The sequence below is a fragment of the Phodopus roborovskii genome, unplaced genomic scaffold, assembly GCF_943737965.1.
Source record: "Phodopus roborovskii unplaced genomic scaffold, PHOROB, whole genome shotgun sequence".
Lineage (NCBI taxonomy): Eukaryota > Metazoa > Chordata > Mammalia > Rodentia > Cricetidae > Phodopus > Phodopus roborovskii.
In genome coordinates this window covers 6,361,388-6,386,995 of record NW_026126566.1, presented here as the reverse complement: position 1 = coordinate 6,386,995, position 25,608 = coordinate 6,361,388, and the positions used below count along the sequence as shown (strand labels likewise).

At 43.8% G+C, this 25,608-nt stretch overlaps 2 protein-coding genes across 5 annotated transcripts in view; both read left to right on the top strand.

The window, feature by feature from the left end:
* Pfdn1 (prefoldin subunit 1) overlaps positions 1-25,608 on the top strand; it is a 757,967-nt gene that overhangs the window by 230,099 nt on the left and 502,260 nt on the right. The window lies entirely within an intron of this gene.
* Positions 21,894-25,608, top strand: part of Nrg2 (neuregulin 2) — a 174,242-nt gene continuing 170,527 nt past the window's right edge. The window contains exon 1 of one of the 3 annotated variants that reach the window (XM_051202381.1): positions 21,894-22,966. In XM_051202381.1, coding sequence (XP_051058338.1) covers positions 22,276-22,966 — 691 coding nt within the window. In that variant the 5' untranslated portion in view covers positions 21,894-22,275. The remainder of the gene's footprint in view (positions 22,967-25,608) is intronic. The other 2 variants (XM_051202378.1, XM_051202379.1) reach the window with 2 other exon arrangements.

Below are 25,608 nucleotides of genomic sequence, written 5' to 3'. Positions count from 1 at the left end.
CCCAAAGTGGAGGTGTCTATCTACTACATACCTATCAATAAGTCCGTCTTCCTATGCACGTGTGTCAACTTGACACAAGCTAAAGTTATACGAGAGGAGGGAACTTAAGAATTTTAAAAAATGTCTCCATAAGATAGGGCTGCAAGACATTTTCTTAATTAGTGATTAATGGGGAAGGGCCCAGACCATTGTGGGTAGTGCCATACCTGGGCTCTATAAGAAATAAAATTGAGCAAGCCGTGGAAAGTAAACAATAGGCAGCCCTCTTCCATGGCCTCTGCATCAGCTCCAGCCTCCAGATTTCTGCTCTGTTTGAGTTCCTGTCCTTACTTTCTTCCATGATGAACAGTGCTGTGAAAATGTAAGCCAAATAAACCCTTTCCTCTGCAAGTTGCTTTGGTCATGGTGTTTTATTACAGCAATAGAGACCCTAAATAAGATAGTATGCATGTATTAATCATTTATGTATTGATATAGCTATAATTTATTATCTATGTGTGTATATATATGTATCTATGCATGTATATGTGTGGCAGTCATCTATGCATGCATTTATACATTGTATGTATATGTCAATTGTGTGATTATATATGCATCTATAATCTATGTATATAAGTATGTATGTTTATATGTAATTTTTATCTCTGTCTTTAATGTGGTTTCATGGATTGCTCTTTTTCAACAATTTATAATTTAGTAACCTTACTTACTTAGTTTAGTGCTTAAATGGTCTCTGATTTAGTTTTAAGGATACTTACTGTTAATGCTGTTCCCCATGTCCCTGCAGTGTATTCCTTAGTTTTATTTTTAGCACTACCTTATTTTCTGACTCAACCACATGTTCTAGGCTCCAGTGTATCTACTCTGCCCATCCATGGAAATGGCCATCCTTGAAGGAAGTGAGGACCACTAGAGAGTGAGATGGGAGCACTGGGGATCCTCGTTGCCACTGGGCTGTTTGCTTATTGGACCTTTGAACAGACGAGATAGGGAAATTAAAAGACACACACAATACTCCCATACACAAACATATAAACATACATTTTCATATTTGGGCTATCATGAGCTCATACCAATTCCAGTTCCCCCGTTTCTGTTTATTCCCTTCCTCCCTTCCACACTCACAGCTGTCTTCTTCCATGGTGAAGGTCTTGGATTTCTTTACTGTTGTTTTTTCTTTTTTTTTTCAAGACAGAGTCTCACTATGCAGCCCTGGCTATCCTGGAGCTAGCTCTGTAGACCAGGCTGGCCTCAAACTCAGAGATCCTTTTGCCTCTGTCTCCCGAGGGCTGGGATTAAAGGAATTCACCACCACTTCTCAGCAGGGGATTTTCCTCTTAAGTACATTTCATAACTATTTTTCACTTACACTAGACTAGTCCATTGTATTTAATGGTGCAATACTAATGATTCTGTGAAGACTATTAGTAGTTGTCAGTTTGATTACATCTGAAATTAACTAAAACTCAAATGTCTAGGAACACCTGTGAAGGGCTTTTTCTTATATTCGAAGTAGGAAGACCAACTTTTAATCCGGATCTTTTTTTATATAATTTATTTTTTTAAGTTTCATTTACATTCCAACCTCAGTTCTCCCTCCCACTTCTCTTCCCATCCCTCCTCCCTCCCCCTCCTCCCCTCCCCACATCCAATCCTCCGCACAGGAGTCAATAAGTCTGGCATACTAAGTTGGGGCAGGACCAAGCCCCTCTGCCATGCATTAAGGCTGAACATGGCATCCCACCATAGGAAATGGGCTCCAACAAGCCAGCTCATGTATTGGGATCATATCATGATCCTACTGCCAGGGGCCCCTCAGTTAGACCACACTTCACAACTGTCTCCTGCACAGGGACTCTAGTTAGGTCCCATGGAGTCTCCACTGCTGTCAGTCTAGAGTTCATGAGTTTCCATGAGCTTGGTTCTGCTGTCTCTGAGATTCCTCCATCATGATCTTGACCTCCCTTGCTCATATGTTCCCTCCTCTCACTCTTGGACTGGGTTTTCGGGGCTAGGCCTGGTGCTTGGTTTTGGATCTCTGCATTAATCCCAATCTTTTGAAGTGGGAAGACATACCTTTAATCCAGATCTTTTCAGGTAGGAAGATCCACCTTGAATCCAGGCCACACCTTCTGTTGGAATCCTATATAAGGACTTGGAAAAAGGAAGCATTTGTTCTTTGCCTGCTTACTCCCTTTTACTGGCAAGCCATTCCTTCACTGTCATTAGAGCATATTTCTTCAGGACCCTGGCATATACTGAAGACCATATAAGACATCTGGCTGAACAACAAACTACTGGATTCTTGAAACTTTCATTGGTAGATATCCATTGCTGGACTAACTGGACCATATCCTGTAAACAACTCTAATAAATCCTCTTTAAATATAGGAAGATTCAGTCTATATGTTATTATATACAATATAATATATATGAGAGATTCATTATATACACTCTGTTCCTCTACAACTGTAGCATCTAGAGAACCCTGACTAATACAGATTTTGGTACCAGAAGTGGTTCTAGAGGCACAGATATATAATTTTTCAAGTATGGATGAATTTTACAAGCATCTGGAATAGGCCTTCTAGTTTGTCAACACCAACAGCTACTGAAGCCTCTCCTGGAAGCTCAAACAGTACTGAAAGTCCATGGTGTGAACTGTTGTCTGAGTGCAGGGGATCCTTTAGGGCATCTCTTGTGCTACCACGTCCTGTGATTAAAGTCAATGGGAAACTACAATAACCCGACCCAGGCAGAATGACAAAGGGCACAGAGCCTTCAGGAATGAAGGTGAGGGTCATCCCTCTAGGAAAGGAGCCAAGATCTATTGAGGTGCTCGCTGTGGGTAGAGGAATTACAGAATGGGTAGTAGAAAAAAGGTAGTTATAAATACCATCTAAGGTCACGTGACTTGTTGCAGAAACAAGGGAGTATTTCTCTCCTGTTTTGTGAAGAATGTGTTTGTACAGATATTTGTGTTTTCTTTATCATACAATATCACATCAATTAAGAGACTATCGGTGGTTATCATATTTAAGTTTGAGATACTGAATGTCCCCCTAAGAATGTTGCCACCTATTTTAAATAAATAATGTGTTTGTGGTCATATAAGGGACAGTTATATCATTTTAGGAATAATTATGACCTGGTTATGATTTTCATTTGGAAATTAAACTTGACATAGGAGATACGATAGTGTGTCAAATTGACAAGGATGGACTTGTGATGGCTGTTCTTGTCAACTTGACTACATTTAGAATTAACTAAGGCCCAAGTGGCAGGGTATATATGTAAGGATTGTTTTTCTTTCAATCCATATCTTTTGAGATGGGAAGAACCACCTCGAATCTGGGCCACACCTTATATAGAGGACATGGAGGAAGGAAGCTTGCTCTCTCTTTTCCTGCTTGTTCTTGCTCTCACTAGCAAGTCTATCCCTTCATTGACATTAGAGCTCAGTTCTTCAGGATTTATATGTGCCAGACCAGCTGAGACATCTATCCTTGTGAAGTGAACAACTACTGGATTCTTGGGCCTTCCACAGTCATTGTTGGATTAGTTGGAACACAGCTTGCAAGTCATTCTAATAAATCTCCTTCACACACACACCACACACACACACACACACACACACACACACACACACACACATTTACTTTTTATATAAGTTCTGTTCCTCTAGAGAACACTGAATAATGCCGTATTGTAGCATGGTCTGGAACAGACAAAACAGTAATTTATTTAATTCTGTTTCTTAACTCCTTTATCTAGACTCCAAACAACTCTTATACATACCCAAGTTTTAATTGGGAAATTAAACATTAATTAATATATTTTTACAGATGGGAACACAAAGATCTGTTAGTTCAAAGCCACCCTAAGCTACATGAAATTGATTCAGTTTAAAAGAGAAACAGCTCACACAAAAGTGATCTCAGCACTTGGGATCCCAAGCCTTTAATTCCAGCACTAGAGAGGAATATAAGGGGGGGAGGAGATAGGAACTGATTGCAGTCTGAGGTTTGGTGGAGAACAGCTCAGTCTAAGGAAGTCTGAGGTTTGATGGATCGAGGTGAGAACTCTCTAGTGGCTGCTGCTTTGCTTGTCTGATCTTCAGCAAGTGTTATTTATTATATCATAAACAAAGTATCACCACAGCCTGTAGAGTGACTGATGCAGAAGGCCCATCTTACCAGGAGTGGTACCACCCCTGGGCAGCTGGTCCTGATTTTATATGAAATCAGACTGAGCAAGCTATGAGGAGCAAGCCCTATGCCACATCCCCCCACAGCCCCTGCTTCAGCTCCATCTTTCCCTGGTGATGGAGAGTGACCTAAGAGCTATAAACTGAAACAAACCTTTCCTTCCCAAGTTGCTTTGGTCACTGCAGATTGAAAGAGAATGGCTCCCATAGGTTCATATGTTTAACTACTTAGTGCCCAGTTGGTGGGAGTGTTTTGGAAGGATTAGGAGGTTTGGCCTTGTTGAAAAGTGTGTGCCACTGCAGGTGGGCTTTGAGGTTTCAAAAGACTCCTTTGTTCCCAGTGCTCTGGCTCTCTCTTCTCTTTGTCCCTACTTTCAGATCAAGATGTGAGCTCTGGGCTGTCCTGCTGCCATGCATTTGCCATGGACTGTGATCCTGTGAAACTGTAAGCCTCAACTTAAACACTGCCTTTTACAAATTACCTTGATCTTGGTCTGTTATCATAGCAGTAGAAACCCTAATAAGGCACTGGCTAATTGCTGGGGTGGTGGTCATGCACACCTTTAATCCCAGCACCTGGGAGGCAGAGGTAGGGAAATCTATGAGCTTGAGACCAGTCTGGTGTACAGAGTGACTTCCAGTACAGCCAGGACTACACAGAGAAATCCTGTCTCAAAAAAAAAAAAAAAAAAAAAAAAAAAAAAAAAAAAGACTGGCTACACACATTTGTGTATAAAACCTCAAGTTTAGAATACAGTGTCTCTAATGCTAGCTAAACTTTCCTTCCTCAAATCTAGTGTTGGCTACTTCGCTGCTGTGACAAACTCTGAGAAAAATTAACTAAAAAGGAAGACTTATCTTGGTTGTGAGTTCAGAGATTTCGGTCCTTGTTCATTTGCTCCGTTGCTATGAGCCTGTTGTGAGGGAGAAGACAGTGGCTGAAGGATGCAGTGGAACAAAGTTGCTCACCTCATTTCATCCAGGAAGCAGAGTCAGACGGAAGCATCAAAGACAAGCTCCTACTTCCTACAGCCAGGCTCCACCCTAGAGCCAGCCCACTGATAAAGTTAGTGTTTTTAAGTCTCTGAATGATTAGATCAACTAGCTGGGGACCAAGCCTTCAACATATAAGCCTTTTGGGAAGTAGATGGGGATTATTTTTACAAATAATCCATAACGTCGATTTAAGGTTTATGGCTTTTTTTTTCCTCAAAAATTTTGTGTTGTGTTTTTCAAAAGTAATCAGAATGTCTTATGGAGGTGGGCATAGCATGTGATTTTTCCAGGGAGTTATGGTCCCAATAGAATGTCACCTAAAGTTTTCTTTGCTTGATGTATGTCTCTCTTCTTTTTTTAAAAAAATAATTTAACTTTATTTTATGTGCATTGGTGTGAAGATATCAGATCCTGGGCAACTGGAGCTACAGACAGTTGTGAGCTGCCATGTGGGTGCTAGGAATTGAATCCAGGTCCTTTGGAAGAGCAAGTGCTCTTAACCACTGAGCCATCTCTCAACCTCATGTTTCTCTTCTTTAGCCTAATGAGTTGCAGTTTATCATTTAGAAAACTTATTCATTGTTATCATCTTTGTGATATGTTTCTTTTAAGAATTATTTTTCATTATGATTTTAATGAGTGTTTTGTCTGTAGATGTCTGTGCACCACATGTGTGCAATGCCCTTAGAGGCTAGAAGGGGGACATAGGATACCTTGGAACTATGGTTACAGATGTTTGTGAGCCTCTATGTGAGCGCTGGAAATTTAACTGATTCTCTGCAAGAGCAGACAGTGCTCTTAACTGTGACATGTTTCTTGACACAATAAATTAGTCCTCATTGCGCATACTTCCGTTGCTGCATTTATTACTTTGTATTGTATTTACATACTTAGAGATATGCCTCCTCTAGCAGCCTGCTAACCTGTTTGTTATACAACTATATGCTCAGCTGATGCTTCATTGGCCTGGTAGTGGTAAGGGATCCAGGAGTTCAGGAAGAACTTCCAGCCTGGAAGAAATGTTAAGAGGATCATTGGACCACTACTTTGTTATGGATCTTTGGGAAAATTAATTTCTCTGATCTTTTTTCTACCCTGTAAATTTTATAATGAGTGACACTGTGGGGGTATTCATGGAACTCAGAATCCTCATGAATTGTATTCATTACACAAATAGCATTATAGTGACAATTAAAGGAACTTAAATATGACAATATAAAAAATCATCAACTTGCTGGGTATGATGGTGTACATTTATAATCCCAATTATGTGGGAGACAGAGACAAGAGGATGGAGGGTCAGAGGGCAGCCTGGGCTACGTAGAGAGACCGTGTCTCAAAAAAGAGGGGAAAACTATTAGCTGTGTTCATGGCAATATCATCCTTTCTCTGTTGTATTACTTCTAGAAATAAAAGGTTTTGTTTTGTTTTTATCATTTTCTGTCTTAGTTTTTCACAGTGACTCCTTCACATTTTAGATTTTAAATACTTTGTGGGTTTGTCCTTATTATATGTTTTTATAACAACTCTACCACTTAAACTCAAATATGAAGGCCTTAATTGATGCCAGGCCTGGTGGTGCAGGGTTACAATTCCAGCTGCTTAGGAAGGGCCAGCAGGAAGATGCCACGTTCTGGGCCCACCTGGGTTATAGGAGGAGTCTAAGGGCAGCCTGGACAACATAGAGAAACTGCTTTCAGGTTTATAAAAAGTAAGAAGAGGACCAAGGATACAGCTCAGTGGAGGAACACTGGCCCAGCTCTTTGAAGGCTTTGAGTTTTATCCCAAGTGGTAGAAAAGAAGGACGGGGAGGAGGAAAAAGAAATTGATTAATATTATGTAAGCTTTTGAGAGCTTATTCAGAAGATCTCAGTATGCACTTTGAGTAGGATGCAAACCCTCCTCTTAAGAAGGCTGTGGGCCATCAGTCACAGGTAAGTGACACATACTGACAGACATTATCATAGAGAATTATGAATTATGTGCATTGCCTAGGAAACCTTTAGATCACTAACCATGTTAGGATGGTGTTCTTGTTTTCTTTAATTGAAACAATGTCTCCCAGAGTCACCCAGGCTGGTCATGAAGTGACTCATGACCCTGATACTTCTGCTTCTTCAGGGTTTGAATTATAGGCATAAAGTTATGTATGCCATGCTGGGGTATATAAAGTCCTTCAACAGAAGTAAGATTAATAAATGATGTATTCATTATCATCATTATTTTGTTACTCCTATTACTATTGTTTTGGTGCTGGGACTTGAACCCTGGGCCTTGTCCATGTTAGGCTAATTGCTTGCCACTGAGCTATGCCCACAGCCACAAGGATGATATGATAATAATTCTTTTTTAATCATTTCCTTAATGATTTTATATATATATATATATAACTATTATATATATAACTATTATTCTTTTTTATTTGTCATTCATTTTACATACCAACCATAATTCCCCTTCCCTCCTCTCCTTCCAGTCTCCCCTCACCTCATCCCAATCCATGCCTCTACACACCTCAAAACGGGTAGCCTGGCTTTTTTTCAGATGAGACAGAACCAAGGCCCTCCCTCCTGCATTGAGACTGAGCAAAGCATCCCATTGTATGGAATGGGTTTCAAAAAGCCAGTTCATGCACCAGGGACAGATCCTGGTTCCACTGCCAGGGATCCCATGAACAGACTAGGCTGCACAACTGACAGCCACGTGCAGAGAGCCTGGATTGTTTCCATGCAGGCTCCCCAGCTGTTGGTCTAGAGTCCCCTTGAGCTCCCATGAGTTCAGGTCAACTGTCTCTGTGGGTTTCCCTGTCCTGATCTTAACCACTCCCCCCTTACTCATAGAACCCCCTTTCCCTCTCTTCGACTAGACTCCTGTAGACTCCTTAGTGTGGTGCTTTGCTATGGATTTTTGCATCTGCTTCCATCAGTTGCTGGATGAAGATAACTATTGTTCTTGTTTAGCATTATTCATTTGATACACACTTGGAGTAGCTACAAGGTGGGTACCAGGCATTATTTTGGCCTTCTGTAATCAAGTAATAAATAAAACCAACAAGGTCCCTGGGGTTTTTTGCTTTGTTTTTGTTTTTTGTTTTTGTTTTTGTTTTATTGTTTTTCTGGAGACAAGGTTTCTCTGCAAAAAGCTCTGGCTGTCCTGGAACTTGCTTTTTAGACCAGGTTGGCCTTGAACTCACAGATCTGCCTGCCTTTACCTCCTGAGTCCTGGGATTAGAGTCATTCACCACCACTACCTCCAACATGGAGCTCATACCCTAGCGGGGAAAATCAGAAATAAACACGAAGATTCATAAATAGGGAAACAACAGTGAGAATTACTATAATGAAAATAGCATGTGTTAGAGACTGGGGGATATCATTTAAGATTTGCATTCAAACCTGAATGATAAGGAGCCAGCCTCTCTCTCTCTCTCTCTCTCTCTCTTTCTCTCTCTCTCTCTCTCTCTCTCTCTCACACACACACACACACACACACACACACACACCTATAGAGAAAGTATGTTAGATCTATGCAGGGGTGGTAAATGCAGGGGTTCTGGGTGTGCAGACACAGTATGTGTGGCTGGATTCAGGTTCAACAAACAAGAATCGGGCAGGAGACAGGATTGAAAACGTAAGCAGAAGCCAGTTAATGTTAGAAATCACAGGACAGGCAGAGAACTCGTTTTAATCTAAGTTCGATAGGGAATCTCAGGGGACTTTGAGCAGGGAGAGGATGGCTGGCGCACCTTTTTAAAAGCTCCTGTGTAGAAAGTGGATTGGGGAGTGGGACGGTAAGAGCAGGTTGTGGGGAGGACAAGGTGGCTCAGCAAGAAAAGGTGCTTGTCACCAAGACTGATGACTGAGTTCCATTCCCAGATGCCACACGGTGGAAGGAGAGAATTGATTCCTGCCATTGCTCTCTCTGTCTCTCTGTCTTTACACACACACACACTCTCTCTCTCTCTCTCTCTCTCTCTCTCTCTCTCTCTCACACACACACACACACACACACACACACACACACACACACACACATGCAGTGTTTATCTACTAATAGGATTTAGTTACCAGATGGAAAATTTGGTGATGTAGCAAAATGAAGAGATAATTAATGATTCTTTGGAAAGACAAGACCAAAAAAAAAAAAAAAAAAAAAAAAAAAAAAAAAGAACCAAACCAAACAAAACAAACCACTAACTTTGGGGCACAACTGGTTTTTTTTTGGAGGCAGGGTCTTACTTTGCAGCATGGCTTGTTCATAACTCTCCATGTAGACTAAGCTGGCCTTGGTCTTGAACTCATAGAGAACCATCTGTCTCTCTGTCTCCCAAGATTAAAGGTGTGCAGTACCACACCTGTCTTTGTTTTAAGTCTACCACAATATAGTAGAGTTCTTCCAAACAAAGCACATGCCTGGCTCCTTGTATGAAGCACACAGATGCAGTAAGACACACAGTCTTTGCACAGGCGTTGGTCTCCTACCCGTTGCTACTTAACGAACTACTTCCAAATATTGTGGCTTTTGTGTGTATTGTTTCCTGTCATTTGTGGATTGGTCAGGGAGTTCTGCTTGTCAAGATGTTGCTGGGTGCTGAGACCAGCAGCATCGCTCTCAAGCCCACAGGTGGTGCTAGCTGCCAGCTGGGAACTCAGCGGGGCTGTGAACCCATGCCTTTGGTTTTCCTTCACAAGTGCCTTTCTTGTTGGATGTTTTCCTCACTACAGCAGGATCTCATGAAGAAGGGAGCCTTGTGCATTGGTCAGTGGATTGTTTGCAATAGATTCAACACTAGGTTAGTTTCACCTTTTGGAACTCAGCTTTAAAGCTCACCCACACATCTATGACTGGAAGTCTTACCTTTGTTTATCTTGCTAATGAAAACTACCCAATAAGAATTCTTTAACGTTTTCTTACATTTATTTATTTAGTATGTGCATATCAGGGGTGCACATACCACATGCATATGGGGTCAGAGGACAATTTTGTAGGTCCTGGGGTTGGAACTCAGGTTGTCTGGCTGGGCAGCAAGCACCCTCACCCCCTGGGCCATCACATCATCCCTAATAAGAATTCTTAACAGCAGCTACAATGTAGCTGTGATTTTGCCAAGACCTAGAAAATAAGCAAAGCTTCATTTCCCCCATAGTGACTTTAAGTTTCTCTTTCCCAGGTAGAATAGTTATCTGTCACCAAGACTCAGCTTATTTTGTGTGCACATGGCAGACTTATCCTGGGTACAAAATGTACAAGTTCCATTTTCTCCCTATTCTAGCGGTGGCATTTTCCTGTTGCACTGTCAAATACCATTAAAAGACAGCATTGAAAGAATGAGCGCCAGCCTACCAGGGAAACAGAGTACGCTTGCTCTGCAAGCCTCCCTGTAAATACAGTCTGGGAAATTACACTCCAGCCTTGCCTTCCTGCAAGAGCAGAGTAAAAGAAGCCTGGAAAAGTGGCACATTCCTGAGAAAGAAGGGTCGGAGTCAGGAACATGACAAGATAACCGGTCGATTAAGAAATTCAGCTTCTGGGATAGGCCACGGGGCACAAAGGCACCTTTATAATTTTCCATTTCCAAAAGCTGGAATGAGAGCATTATCATGTATGTCTATCTCTGCTTTTGCCTTGACTTACATCACAAAATAGCACTCTGCAAAAATACCTGGCATTGAACATAAATTTCCACCAGGTGGGAGTTGAGGGGAGGGGTTCAGATGCATTTAGCAAAAGGGAGTGGCCAGTAATAGAACCACTCCATATGATATTGTTTTGTTCTGGTATCCTTATGACTATTGAAAATTATGGTCCCAAGTTGGAGAAATTGTACCAGGTGTAGTGGTACCTGCCAATAACCAAAGCACTTGAGAAGCTGAGGCAGGAATATTTCTAGCCTGGGTAACATAGCAACATCCTGCCTCAAAACAGACAACTTTTATCTTTGCTCTGGTTTTCATATTTATAGCTTTTTCCTCCTCAACTTTGCCTTTCCAAACCATGGGCTATCTTTCACTGCCAAAGCACCCCTGCTGATCAGCCCAGGAAGGCTCTACCATGATGGAGCCTTTTCTATTTTCAGTCTCCATGGTAGGCATTGCTGGTCTCAGGGCATGTCTGAGCACTTGTAATACTGCAAATGAAAGTGGGAGCAGAATTATACATTTCCAGCTTGGGGGATGGTTCTAATTACTTATAACCACCATGCAGTTAACGGCTACCCTAACAGACACACAGCCTCTGGTCTTATTTGCAGCTCACAGAATTCTGTTTGCCCACTTTTTTTTTTTTCTAGAAGTGGGAAAGTCTAAGCGTCAATTCCATAATATATTAATGAGCGTGTCTTACCATATGACTTTGCTTTTAAATTACAATTTTAATTAGTGTACAGAATTATAGGTTTTGTAATGACCTTTCCAGACAAGTTTATCAATGTAGCTTGCTTTTATTCCCCTTCCCATTTTATTTAGTTTTGAGACAAGTCCTCACCATGTTCCCAAGCTTGCTTGAAACTCACAATCTGCCTCCTGAGTGCTGGAGTTACAGGACTGTACTACCACACTTAGTTTTAATACAGCTTTTACTTTTAACATAGTGATTTGAACAAAGTTCATATACTGGGGGCTGGAGGGATGGCTCAGTGGTTATGATCACTTTCTACTCTTCCGGAAAACCCAGGTTCGATTCCTAGCACCCACATGACAACTGCAAACTCCAGTTCTAAAGGAGTTGACACCCTCTTCTGGCCTTTCTCTGTGTGCACTAAGCACAAATGTGACGTGTAGACATGCAGGCAGGCAGAACACCCAAACACATAAAATAAAAGTAATAGTTTAAAAAGCAACCATGTTACTAAGCAAACAGACACTGTTTGTAGGCTTTCCTGGATTACAAGTTCTTCTTAAAACTATATTTATTTGTGGGTGCCTGCGTGTGCTTGGGATACAGGGAAGAAACCAAGACCAAGTTTAAAGAGAAAACTGGCTGCATAATATTCCAGAATCAGAGAATTAGCTTGATTAATAATAAGATTTTCCGTAAGCTTTTCCCATCTGTTGGGTGATGTCTTCAGTACTTTTCATGAACTAGCCCCGTGGAGGGCTGCTATTTACCCTTGCTTTCTACGACTCACTTACTCAAGGTCACACAGTTAAAATAAGTAGTAAAGCAGGCATTTCAGCCCCAGCAATCTGTGACCTCAGAGCTGGCCTTCTTAGCCACGATGCTGTATTGCTTTCCATTAGGTTGTGCCCATATGGTGACACAAGCTTAGTGACCCCAAATGTCTGTCTAGCTTTTGTCTAAATTTAAGCTTCTGTAAGCCAGCATCTCCAGAGAGCAGGGTGGGTCAGGGGGTGGGGAGGGGTGGGCCTTTTTCCAGAGCTTGAGGAAGGTGGGGTAGAAATACAGAGGTTCACTGGAGAGGAAAATCTGTGTCTTTTTCTCGGAATGTGAAGCAGATATTCTTATAACCAGGATGTTGCCTTCTAATTACAGAAGAAAAATTGAAACCTTTTCTCCTCTCTCTTCTTTTTTCCATCTCTCTGTCCCTTTCACCCTCCCCTTCTCTCTTTCTTTCCTCAGAGTCTTGCTATGTTGTTCAAGCTGGTTCCAAACTCAAGACCCTCTTCCTCAGTCCCCAGTGTGCTGGGCTCACAGACACGTGCAGCTCTACCCTCCTTAAAGCCAAAGTCACACACAATGTCTTCCCCTTAATCTCTTGTGAAGCGAGACAATGAGTGAAAGCTGTGTGTCTTACCATGACTTAACTCTCTGTCTCCATCTCTCATCTCTATCAGGGGTGTAGTGCTCCATTGATAGGCTGTAGTTGGCAGTGGCCTTTATTTTCTTCTTGAATTGTTTCATGAATGGCTATCTTATCAATGCTGGTTAAACGATGTCCTCACCTCCTCCACTCCCCAGATTTACTGCCTTTCTCTGCCCCGCTCTCTGCCCAGAAGCACTGACCTCAGGGACTACACCAGCAGTTCCCTTCTTCCCGCGGGCTTACAGAAGCTTGGCGTCAGAGTAGGAGGAAGTAAGGGAGACTGGGGAGACTTCTTCCCCCACTTCCTTCCTGCTGTGGTCCTGCCTTCTTGCAGTAGCTGTCCAGCATCCAGCCTTCATGGCCTACGCAGAGTAAACTGTCTTCATCTTGTCCCTATAGGTAAAGGGACAGAAATTGCCCCAGGGCCTGTCTACACCGCCTCATTTCTCTTAACTCTGCTCCAATCTTTGTGCACAATGCCTTTGATAAATTACTTCTAATAAACTCTTTTGAGCAGAACGTCATTTCCTACTTGGAAGCCTATTCCTCCAGTGATCTCTAATGTCTTAAAAGCACAGAAGAGGCCTAAACTTCCAGGTATCTGTAGTATTAAAAGGGTCATATGTAGATTGTCCCACAAATCAGATTATGAGATCTCATTACTTCATTTACAGCATAGCTGAAGTGCACAGACTCTTGAGTGCGACCACCTGGCCTCTGAGATGCAGATCAGAGATGGGGCTTTACCATGGCATGAGTGAAAGTCATTCTCTTTGCCCTACCCTCCAGTGGGCCCTCTTGGCTCCACCTTCATATTGTATCTTGAATTTCACCACGTTTTTACTTCACGTGCACTCACCCACATGCAAGCCATGCCTGTCTCTCACATAGGCCACAGGCAGCTTCCTAGCAGGTCGCTTTGACTTTGCTGTTTGCCTATCAACAGACCTTTCTTCAATTCAAAGCTGTGTTTTTCAAGTATAGTCACATTATGCTTTTCCTCTATGAACCCCCTCCAGGGAACTCACACTGCAACGGAGACCAAAGCTGCTATAGCTCAGAAGGCAAAGCATGAGCCCAAGAAGTGTTCTACTCCTAACTGCACCACACACCCCCCCCCCCTTGTGCATCTATGCATTTAGCCTGTCAGACTGCTGTGAGCCCTTGGTGTGGTCATCTTCCCTCTGCCTCAAATACTCTGATCTCAGAGTTACTGGGAGAGAGAGAGCTCATTCATCCTTCAGTTCTTGCCTCAAACATTGTCTCTTTAGCAGTAGTTTATGCTAGTAGTTTTCAACCCAGTTCCCCGACCCTTGATTCTGAACATGTTGTCTGTTCCCTTTTTGGTGTCTGTATCTTTATGGAGAAAACCTTTTTGAGAACAAGTGTCTTATGTTTTTTTTTTAACACCGTATTCTCAGCATCTAGGATAAACCTTGGTTCAGAGCAGAGTGGACACAGTTTTGAGTGATGAGTTAATCAATTTAAATATTTATTTGTTTAATTAGTACTCTAGGGTTCAAACTCAGGTCCTTGAACATTCTAGGCCAATGTTCTCCCACTGAGCTGTATCCTTAGCCCTGAATAGACTTTTAAAAAGAAAGTATAAGTAAAAATATTTTTGAAAGAAACATATGTATTGAAATATACTATTACTACTACTAATGCCTTAGAAACTTAGGCCTGATTTAAAGAGTCATGCACTAGGCTGTAACAGACGTTTTAACATCTTACTATTACTTTGTCCTATCAGCAAATACAGAGGCTCACTATGTCTGCCTTTTAGACTTGGGAGAAGAGTGTAATGTGAACCCCTAAAAGACACAGGGGAGGGAAGGTATCAAAGAAGGAAGATGTGTGTAATGCATGCGTGTGTGTGTGTGTGTGTGTGTGTGTGTATGTGTGTGTGTGTGTGTGTGTATATGTGTGTGTTTACATGCAACCTGCACAAAAAGTTTGTAAGGTTAAACAGCAAAAACATCCCCTTGAGGACATCTCTGTTTTCCTTCCCATCCAAATTCAGTATGCTCCAACATATCAATGTGTGAAGAAAACTAAAGCTGGAATTGTGCATGAAGGCATTATCCAGTTGCCATCACACAAAGTGGATAGCTGTGTGTCCACCATGTACTTCTGCTCCAGTCTATTTTAGGAAGCTTCTGGATTTTAATCTGAAAGTGGTATCTGGAAAAGAGATAATATCTGTGCTCACATAGCAATTTTCATCCAAAGGACTTAAATCACTGTACAAAGAAATAAGTATTATTATCCCAGATGGAGCCAGTCAGACAGAGGGGCTACTGCCCCTGTCAGCAAGTCGCAGAGAAGGAGCCCCTGGGCTCAGAGTATAGCCCTACATGATAAATTACTGAGTCATGGCCTCTCTTGATTGGGGGCTAGACTATTAATGTTGAGATTTTTTTTTCTTAAATGAAGTAGAATATCAGGTTTTAGAATTAAGAATTTTAGCATATGCCCCAAATATGAAAACAAACTGCTGAACTTGGGGCTGCATAGCTATTTAAAATCAGAAAACTGGTAGATTAATGTGCTGTCATTCTAAGTGGATGATGTATACTATTTTTTATTTATTTAAGATCCACAACAAATGGGATGAGACAGGAACTATTATCATTTAGCCCATTTTGCAGATAAGGATAATGTGTGAAAGCAGAACTGGAATTCAGAGGGGGCAGCTTGACACCACCGCCCACACAGTTAGTGAGTTACTCTGTATCAGGTACCTTGTGAGACATTCTGGCCGTGCATAATTTGAACCCACTACTCATGTGAGGCAAGCATTCTACTGTGGAACTACAGCCTCATCCTTGTATGGATCTCTACAAATTATTTCAATGTTCATTTACCAAATCCTACTAGGTGGATAGATTGTCATCCCAATAAAGGTAATTTGTTAGCCCTCAGATGAAGCTAGGGTTTTAAAGGCAGATGAAAGATCGGCAGGCAGGGAGGCAGAGTGTTAGGATTGCTCCTGCCCTGGAGTGGTTTGTGACCCCGAGTCCATCTGTAGATTTCACATCCTCATTTCGTCCCCCGTAACTGGAAGATACAACCGAGGGTGCTGGGCTTCTGCCCTCTGCTGAAATTCTGGGGCTCTGTAGCTGTTTTTTGTTTAGTCCCTTCTTTGAAATCCTCGGAGGAAAGAAATGAACCACACTGAACCTGAAAGTGACTCTAGCAGCCAAATTTAGAAAACAGATCTCAAAAGGAGAAAAAAAGTTTACAAAATGTCTTTATTTAGAAAGTGAGACTGTCTAGTAAAGAGTTTGTCTCGATTTGTGACTCGGTAACCAGATACAGGCCACACTTCTCCCTCTGCCTGTTCACATCTCCTGGCTGCAGCAAGTCATGTAACCTAGGTCAGGGGTCCTTTCAGCCCTGGTCTAGCCCAAACTGGAAGAATCCCATCCTGTGTGGGAGGGCCCTGAGAGAAGGGGCCAAGGTTTTCACGTGGGTGTTCTGTCTTGAACTCGGAATGTCTGTATCATTCTGTCTACCTCTGGTTTTGTTCTTTGTGATTATTCTATAGTGACACAACCCGCAGCTAACATGAACCAGTTTTCTTTTTTGCTCCCACAAACTCATGGTGAGCTATGGAGACATTAGCAAGGCTCGTTTCCGTATCTCTGTATGGTTCTTGTTCAAAAGCGTTAGTTTGGGCTGATGAGACACCTCAGCTGATAAAGGCACTTGCAATTGAGTTTTATTGACCCAAGTTTGAGCCTTGAGCCCTCCCAAACATTAAACACATAAATAACAGCTTAAGAGATGGTCTTCCAGAGGACCCGCGTTCAATTCTTGGCACCCACATGGCAGTTCACAGCTGTCTGTAACTCCAGTTTCAGGGGATCTGACACTTTCACAGAGACATATATGCAGGCAAATACAAATGCACATGAAATAAAAATACATTATTTAAAAAACACATAAATAAATAAATAAATAAATATGTAGTATTTTTTTTGGAGTGGGTTTGAATTTGTGGTAAATATTGGCAATGAAAATCACTTATGAGTCAGGCTTGGTGGTATATGACTTTAATCTCAGCACTTTGGTAACAGAGACAGGTGGATCTCTGTGAGTTCAAGGCCAGCCTGGTCTACAAAATGAGTTTCAGGACAGCCAGGGCTATGTTAGGAAACCCTATCTCAAAAAACAAAAGAAAGAAAGGAAGGAAGGAAGGAAGGAGAAACTTATTTACCTTCTCATCCTGTTTCCATTTTCCTCATTTTTTTTTCATAAAATGATGCTTACACTATAGCAAATAGCACAATGCTCATGGAAGTCATTTGGATAAATTAGAGTTTCTGTGATAATGAGAGCTCTTATCCAGAGAGACTGGTAGGGGAGTGTGTAGCGCCAGTGCTTTGGCAACGGACAGTCCTTAATTAGAATCCTTTCATTTGGGCAAGCTAGTCAGTCTCCATAGGTGTTTCCAGTTTGTAAAACACAAGATTGTTGAAACATGGAAAGACTAGACTTGAGGCGGCTGACCCAAAATATGCCACTAATTAATGGAAACCATCAATGTAGCCATCAATTATTAAATAAAGATGCAGAGTTGTGAAGTTCAGAGTACCAAGGCTAATTGTCTAAGACAGGTGACTAATTAACTTTGAATTCTAGGAAAAGCCTGTATAGAAATGAGCTGCTTTGAGACACCATGCACCCTGCTCTTCTATACTCAACAGAAGCTAACTCTGCAAAAATTATCCTCATGCACACCACACCTTGAGGAAAGTGGGAGAAAGTTTTCCTTCTCTTTAGACACCCTGCCTGAGTCTATGTCTTCTGTGTCTGTAGGGATTTGGTCACTGCTAGGACATCCAGACTTTCCTTTCCATTTGAAGGCTCTGAGATGGTTGTAATGTCCAAGAAATCATTTCTAATACTTTTAGCAGTATTTTTATCTTTTAACATTGGGTGTCCTGTATCCTGGTGACCTTGAACTTCTGACCACAGTGTTTCCACCTCTCAAGAGTTAGGATTATAGGTGTGTGCCACTACATTGAGTCTATGTAGTGCTGAGGATAAAACCCATGCTAGGCAAGCACTCTACCAACTGAACTACATCTCCAGCCATATCTCTGTTGGTGTGTAATTATACTGCTGTGGTTCAAACCCAGGACCTTGCATATGCTAAGCAAGTGTCATACTAACTGAGCCATCTCTGCAGTCCTGTACTAAATTTTTCTTTAGATTTAATTTAATTTTGTGTGTATGAGTGTTTTGCTTGCGTGTATGTGCACCACATCCATATCTGGAATCCACAGAAGAAGGCACGAGAACCCTGGGAACCAGTACTACTGTGGATGATTGTGAGCTAAGACATTGGGAATGGAACCTTGTTCCTTTACAAGAACAACCAGTGCTCTTAACTGCCATCTTCCCAGTACACCCTCATTTTTGTTTTAAACTAGATTTTCTTTTAAACTTGTTTGTTTTGAGACAGGGTCTCACTATGTGTCCCTGGCTGGCCTCGAACTAACAGAGACCTACTTGTCTCTTTTTCTGAAGAGTTGGGATTAAAGGCATACGCCACTATGCCTGACAAAATCCCCCCCCCCTCAAGACAGGGTTTCTCTGTGTAGCTTTGTAGACCAGGCTGACCTTGAACTTACAGAATTTGGCCTGCCTCTGCCTCCCAAGTGCTGGGATTAAAGGCATACACCAGCCCCCCTCCCCCAGCTGCCTGACTACTTTTTAAATAATAATTTTAAAATGTTGTGTGTGGGTGTGCACATCTGCGTAGAGGTCAGGGGATAATTTGTCAGAGTTGTTTCTACCATGAGAGTCCCAGGAACTAAACTCAGGTCCATAGTCTTGATGACAAGCACTTTTACCTGCTGATTCATCTTGCCCGCTCAATTTTTTTTTTAATATACAGAAAATCCTAGTGTGCAATAATTCCTTACCACACAGAGATTCTAATCTCTTTGCCTAGGAACCACTAGTATAAGTCACCAATTATCAATCTCATTCAACATAAATTTTGCCCTTACCTTGTGCTATGCATTGTTCTAAGTACCTTAGGCACATGCTCTCATATCAGCCACACCCCCCTACTCTCATTTTAAATGGTATCTCCTCAAAGAAGCCATCCTTTATCCAAGTTGACCTTGTCTCCACCTTTCCATTATTCTCTATCATTTCATCCTGTTTATTTCCTTTGGAATACTGATCACTATAAGCAATTAGTTACTGATTTCACTACCTGTTTGCTACTGTCCCTCCAGCCAGACTAAGAACTTTGAGAGCAAGGGCATTGTTGATTTGGCTTTTCTCACTATATCCAGGATCAAGGACAGTGGCTTGCTGTTTGGCACAGAGGCATGGTGAATTGATTATTTATTGAATAAAATGGCAGTATGAAGTATATGCTATCATTTTCTTCATTACTCCGATGTGAAAAGTGGGGGCTAGAGAGGAAAATGAACTCATACCAAACCTAGTAATTTATAAAACTGTTTGAAAAATCCCTTCTCCTTGACCCCAGAGTACAGCTATTTACTTCTCTGGCCCCAGAAGCAAACCCCTGGGCTGCTGCTGTTGTGTGCGTTTTTAAGGCTCTTTGTCTCTCTGGAACTCTCCTTTTCATTGAAAAACGAGAGGTAGAGTTAGCCATCTTCTTTAGAGCAATACTTTGCGATTTATAGTATCTGTGACTGAAGGAGATCAATGAAGGGATAGGGATTGTAAAGACTGGCCTGAAGCCTTTGAGAGTACGGATCTTAGTGATCACGGTATCTCCCCTGCCAGGTAAGCCAGGCATTGGTACCGCACACCTTTAATCCCAGCACTTGTGAGACAGAGGCAGATGGATCTCTGAGGGTTCGAGGCCAGTCTGGTCTACAGTTCCAGGACAGGATCCAAAGCTACAAAGAAACCCTGTCAAAAAAAAAAAAAAAAAAAAAAAAAAAAAAAAAAAAACACCCCCCCCCCCAAAGTACCGATCTTGGGGCTGGAGAGATGGTTCAGCAGTTAAGAGTGTGACTGCTCTCACAGAGAATCCAGGTTAAATTCTCTGTGTCATGTCATTGATATGTCCCTTCAGGCATCTATGGTCATGAGCATGTACATGCACATGTGCCCCCACACAAATGTAATTTTAAAAATAAAAATAAAAAAAAACACCCCTGGAGGTGGTGGTGCAAGCCTTTAACCCCAGCTCTTGGGAGAGGCAGGTGGATCTCTGAGTTGGAGACCAGCCTGGTTTACAGAGGGAGTTCCAGGACAGCCAGGGCTGTTACACAGAGAGACCCTGCTTACTGATCTTCATTCCTCTTTCTTCTTTCCTTCACTAAAGATCTGCTGGTTGTATTTTATGTGTTGGCTGTAATGGGGGTTCAAAGACTCATGGAACATAGACCTTGGCATTACAGCTGCTAGACAGTACCCTAGAGTCAGTACTGTAATGGTGACATATGCAAGGAACATGCTTACACAGAGGACTATGGGGTTAATTCCATAGTTAGTTCAGATGTGTATGTGTTGATTGGAGTGGTGATGAGTATGCATTTGTGTGTTGGGGAGGGGTACAATGTTGACCTGGGCCTTAAGGAAAGGACAGTTCTCCAGATGGACAAGCTAACATTGAGGCTCCCTGGACATGCAGAAAGAGCAAGGACAGTTCAGACTGTAAAGGCAAGCAGTCAGCTACCAAGCTAGTGAAGCAGAAGGAAACCCTAAAATGTTTTGCTCCTACTCTTTTTGACTTCTCCTCTTGGATATGGCCATAACCTTTCACTTGAGTTTTAGAAAGCTCATTGGCTTCGATCTAACTGGAAGTGTGTGATGAGGCAAAAAGGTGTGAAGACCAAGGAAGCTTGGCAGTGTTCAGATGATTCACCAGGTCTTAGCCTTAGGTGTTTGTAGTATTTGGAGAGGAAGCAAACAGGTTACAGGTTTTTGAAGGTACAACTTCAGGATTTGGTGAGTGAATGGTCAGTGGAGAGCAGGGACTTATCAGAATGGATTGGTACCCTAGTTAAAACGTTACCATTTAGAAATAAAGGAAATGAATAGAGTCCAGTGGTAGAGGTACTTCTGTTGGTTTTTGGATATTCAGTTTGAAGTGTAGCTTAAGAGAGAAAGGAGGAAAGGTCTGTAAGAGAGCCAAGAGTCCAGCACCCAATTCTTCCCTGCCCCAAGAGCTGTCCTAGCTTATGTCAGTCATCCTTGGGCACCAGGAGTCAAATTCTCAGAGAGCCTCACTAGCATTTCTGAGCTTGACTTCTATCAATGATAACAGCAGCCTATGGAAAACTTCCTGGGCTCCCACTGATAAAAGCACGGATTGTGGACTACATGTTTGTATCAGACACTGGCTTTTGCGAGCACCAGATTACAGAAAAACAAAAACAAACAAACAAACAAACAACAACAAAAACCATTTCCATGGAGCCTTCTTTGGTCCTGGCAGGCTCTGGCTCTATCTAGGCTGGCTCCCAAGAGTAACACCCCCCCCTTAGGGAGTTGATTTTTAAAAAGGAAATGGGGTTGTATAACGTTCACCCTGGTTCCCCTTGACAACTGGAGAAAACCCTGAGTTTGGGCGGTTGGACCCACTAGCCCTGATCCTTTAAAAATGATGGGATTGGAATCATCTATCTCAGCTCGAATATCCAGCGGTCACCAGGCGGTGGCAGGGTCGAGCAGGTGGACTCATGGGGGGGGGGGCTGTTTCCAGGGTCCTCTTAGGGAAGACTACCCTGGAGTAAAGAAGCAGGCACTCCATCCCTGCCCTGGCTACCTCCCTGATACTTATAGCCTAGGGCTGAAGGCAGGGGCACGCCCTGTGTCCTACACCCCTGTCCCTGGGATGCTATCAGAAGCCTCTTCATTTCTCCACTCTCTCTCCTCACGGCACTAAACCCCACTGTCATGCCTATAAATCCCAAGAGCAAAGGGCAGCACGATTCCTCCCGCGCCCCTGCGGGCTGAAGGCCGGCACTAAAGCAGTGCAGTTCCAAGCTTCCCCTGCAGAAGCCACGCTCCTGACTTGGTCCGGGGATAGAGGGGGCGCGAGAGAGCAAGTGGGCGGGCGTCCCATCCTCCGCATCCTCCTCCAAGTCCTGGCGCGCAGGGAGGGAGCGCTGCGCTGCGCCGGGCTGCGCATCGCGGCCCACTTGCCGCCTGTCCCCTGCCCTGGCTGGGCCACCTCCCCGGGCTGCCGGTGGAGGGCTTCAAGGCGCTAACGTTACGCTGTTTCCGGTTTTCCAGAGGGCTCTGTTTCCCCTCCCAAGGCGGCGGCGGCTGAGCGGCGGAGCCCCCCAAATGGCCTGGCCAGATGCGGCAGGTTTGCTGCTCAGCGCTGCCGCCGCCACTGGAGAAGGCTCGGTGCAGCAGCTACAGCTACAGCTACAGCGACAGCAGCAGCAGCAGCAGAAGCAGCAGCAGCAGCGGCGAGAGCGGCGGCGGCAGCAGCAGCAGCAGCAGCAGCAGCATCTCCCGTCCCGCTGCGCCCCCAGAGCCGCGGCCGCAGCCACAGCCGCAGCCCCGCAGCCCCGCAGCCCCGAGAGCCGCCGCCCGCTCGCGAGCCGCAGCCGCCGGCGGCATGAGGCGCGACCCGGCCCCCGGCTTCTCGATGCTGCTCTTCGGTGTGTCGCTCGCCTGCTACTCGCCCAGCCTCAAGTCGGTGCAGGACCAGGCGTACAAGGCACCCGTGGTGGTGGAGGGCAAGGTACAGGGACTGGCCCCGGTAGGCGGCTCCAGCTCTAACAGCACCCGCGAGCCGCCCGCCTCGGGTCGGGTGGCGCTGGTGAAGGTGCTGGACAAGTGGCCGCTCCGGAGCGGGGGGCTGCAGCGCGAGCAGGTGATCAGCGTGGGCTCCTGTGTGCCGCTCGAAAGGAACCAGCGCTACATCTTTTTCCTGGAGCCCACTGAACAGCCCTTAGTTTTTAAGACGGCCTTTGCCCCGGTCGACCCTAACGGCAAAAACATCAAGAAAGAGGTGGGCAAGATCCTGTGCACTGACTGCGGTGAGTCGCCCCCTCCTTCTGCTGGAGAAAGGGGGGAGGAGGGAGGCGGTGGAGGATGGGGGTGGGGCGGAGAGGTGCCGCAGGTGCCCAGGCCTGGCAGCGCTCGGCCGCCGGGGGGGTGGGGCCGCCCTGGACAGGGCGCCGGTCGCGGGTGGGTGAGGGTGTGGGCTAGGGGAGAAGGAGATTCGGGCTCAAAGTGTGTGCTACGGGCGAGGGCTGGTGGGGAGGCGCTGGCCTGTGCCAACAGGGATCTGCGGCTGATGTATGGCATGTGGGGCTGGAAAGCTGCCATCATAGCCCAGTAGCGGAAGGGAAAACGGTGAGGTCCGGGCGGCGCTGGCCTCAGGCTCAGTGAGTCAGGAGTGACCCTCGGAGGCCTCGCCCGCTGCGCTCCCGGGGGCCTGCCTTGGCCAGGCTGGCAGGGGCTACAGGAGCAGCTGGGCAGACTCCCAGGCGTGAAGGCCTCCGCTTCCAAGTTCTCCTAGGGAATGATCGCCCCCGCCCCCTCCTTCCTCTCCCGGCTGGTGGCTCTGCTCATCCACACCGCTGGCGCAGGCAGAGTTGGACTTTTTCTGCTACTGTTTTCCGTTCTCTGTGTGGCTCTGGGCTTCCCCCCCCCCCCTCCGGCGTGCTTCTCCTGTCTTTGCTAATCCAGTAGCTCAACCTTACTTTTTAACCCCCAGAACCAGCGAGCAGGCGCTCTTTTAGCAGTTTGTGAAGTATCTCACCTGGTCTTGATGGTGGTGGTAGAGATGAGGGAGAAACTTGTGTTTACTGAATGTTAGAAGTTCAGCTCTAACATCTTCCTGGCGGGATGTATTGACCGCATCTATCTTCACAATGTTGGGTGCTGTACAGGAATGCTGGTGGTTATAAATGCAAGCCTGCACATCTGTGTGACCCCAGGGTGAAGGTCTCCTATTTGGAAGTCAAAACGTTTTCTTATTGACTCTAAGTCCCAATGGTTTCTCAATAAGATATTACTTTAAAGGGCGAATCTGCGGTGTTTAGTGTAACCCAGAACTGTTGGATCCCTGAATTGTGATAGGTCTCCTCAACTCTCATAGAAGTAGATGTACTTACCAATTTATCAACTGCACTTGTGAGTGTAGACAAGCTCAAGTAACAATAAATAATAATAATAATGATAATAATAATAATAATGTGTAACAGCTATCTGGAAAATCTGCTTTCATCTTCCTAGAGCAATCAATGCTTTTGGCTTTTGGAAGCTTCCCTCCCCCTACTCCTATAAGAGGCAAATTTTAGGCAGTTAGTTGTGGGAGTGTATCTAAGCACTGAGCTAAACCCTGATCCCTTTAACGAGAAGAATCTTGAACATTGGGGAATGACAGCAGTTTACAGTTCAGATATTATTCCAAGCAATATTATTGTCTGCTTTTTAATTTGGGTTTTATGCTCTGAAAAGTTTTATGACAACAAGCTGAGGCCAGCTAAGAATTTCTCTCTCTCCTCTTTTTTAATTCTATTAAGTATTTTATCTGAGATCCCTTGGGGAATTGTGGAACTAACTGTGCAGGGGGAGGCAGACTGTAAAAACATGTATTGAACCTTGCCCAAGGACAGCTTTTGTTTGGGTTGTTGCTGAATGGCCCCTGAATATGCACAGTGCATGTCTCCACATGATCCCTCCTCCGCAGGGTCACCCAGGGCTGATTGCTGTTGTCAGCCACTAACCTAGCAGCCCTCCCTGCCCTTTGTTCCCTGTGGTGTCTACTTCCTTGCACCTTGGTTGTTAGAGTGAGCATTCAATAGTTTCAACAGTTGAATGCAGAGATCATGAAAGATTTGAGGTCATAAATAATACTCCACTGTTAGACGATGGGCATCTCATATTATTTATGTGTAGAATAGTTCTTGCAGAGATAAATTTAGGATTATAATCACTTGTAAAGGGAAGGCCCTCACACATCATAAATTATCGAGGAGCAGGAATGAGTATGGTAGTAAATGTTTTAGACTACAAAAAAAAATGCCTTGGATGATAGTGTATAGATAGGCATCATAGGAGTTTATATAAGAGGATTAGAAACTAAAGGGCATTTTTGTGTGTGTGTGTGTGTGTATGTGTGTGTGTATGTGTGTGTGTGTATGTGTGTGTGTGTAGACTTATGGAATTGGAGATAATATGACAGAAGAATATAAACTATATTTTCTTATTTTCTATTATTCGGTTAAAGAAACCATGTATTGCAATGACTTATTAAATGAGGAAACAAAGTCAGCCTAACTAACCACAACACCTTCCTTGTGCTCAGCAGGAAATAGCTAACACATTCATTTTCTGTTTTCTATTCTAAAGAAAGCCCTGTGGGCCACAGGGTCATTGGGAACATTCTCTCCTTGGAGCAGATTTGCCCATTGCAAAATAGGGAAGCTGGCACTTGGAAACTGTCATTGTGGCCATTATATTGAGCAACTTGAGTTGAATTGTTACTTTGTTCAGCTAGTTTTAGCTTTGAGCTGTCTGGGCTACAGAGGTGTGTAGTTCCTGGGGAGGTCTTCTAGAAACTGTATTTTCAGGGAGGGGACTTAGGACTGATATGCCATATGGAAGGATATATTGAGGTTAAAAGCACATGCCTCAGTCACATCCACCCAAGGATCATACTAGATCCCTT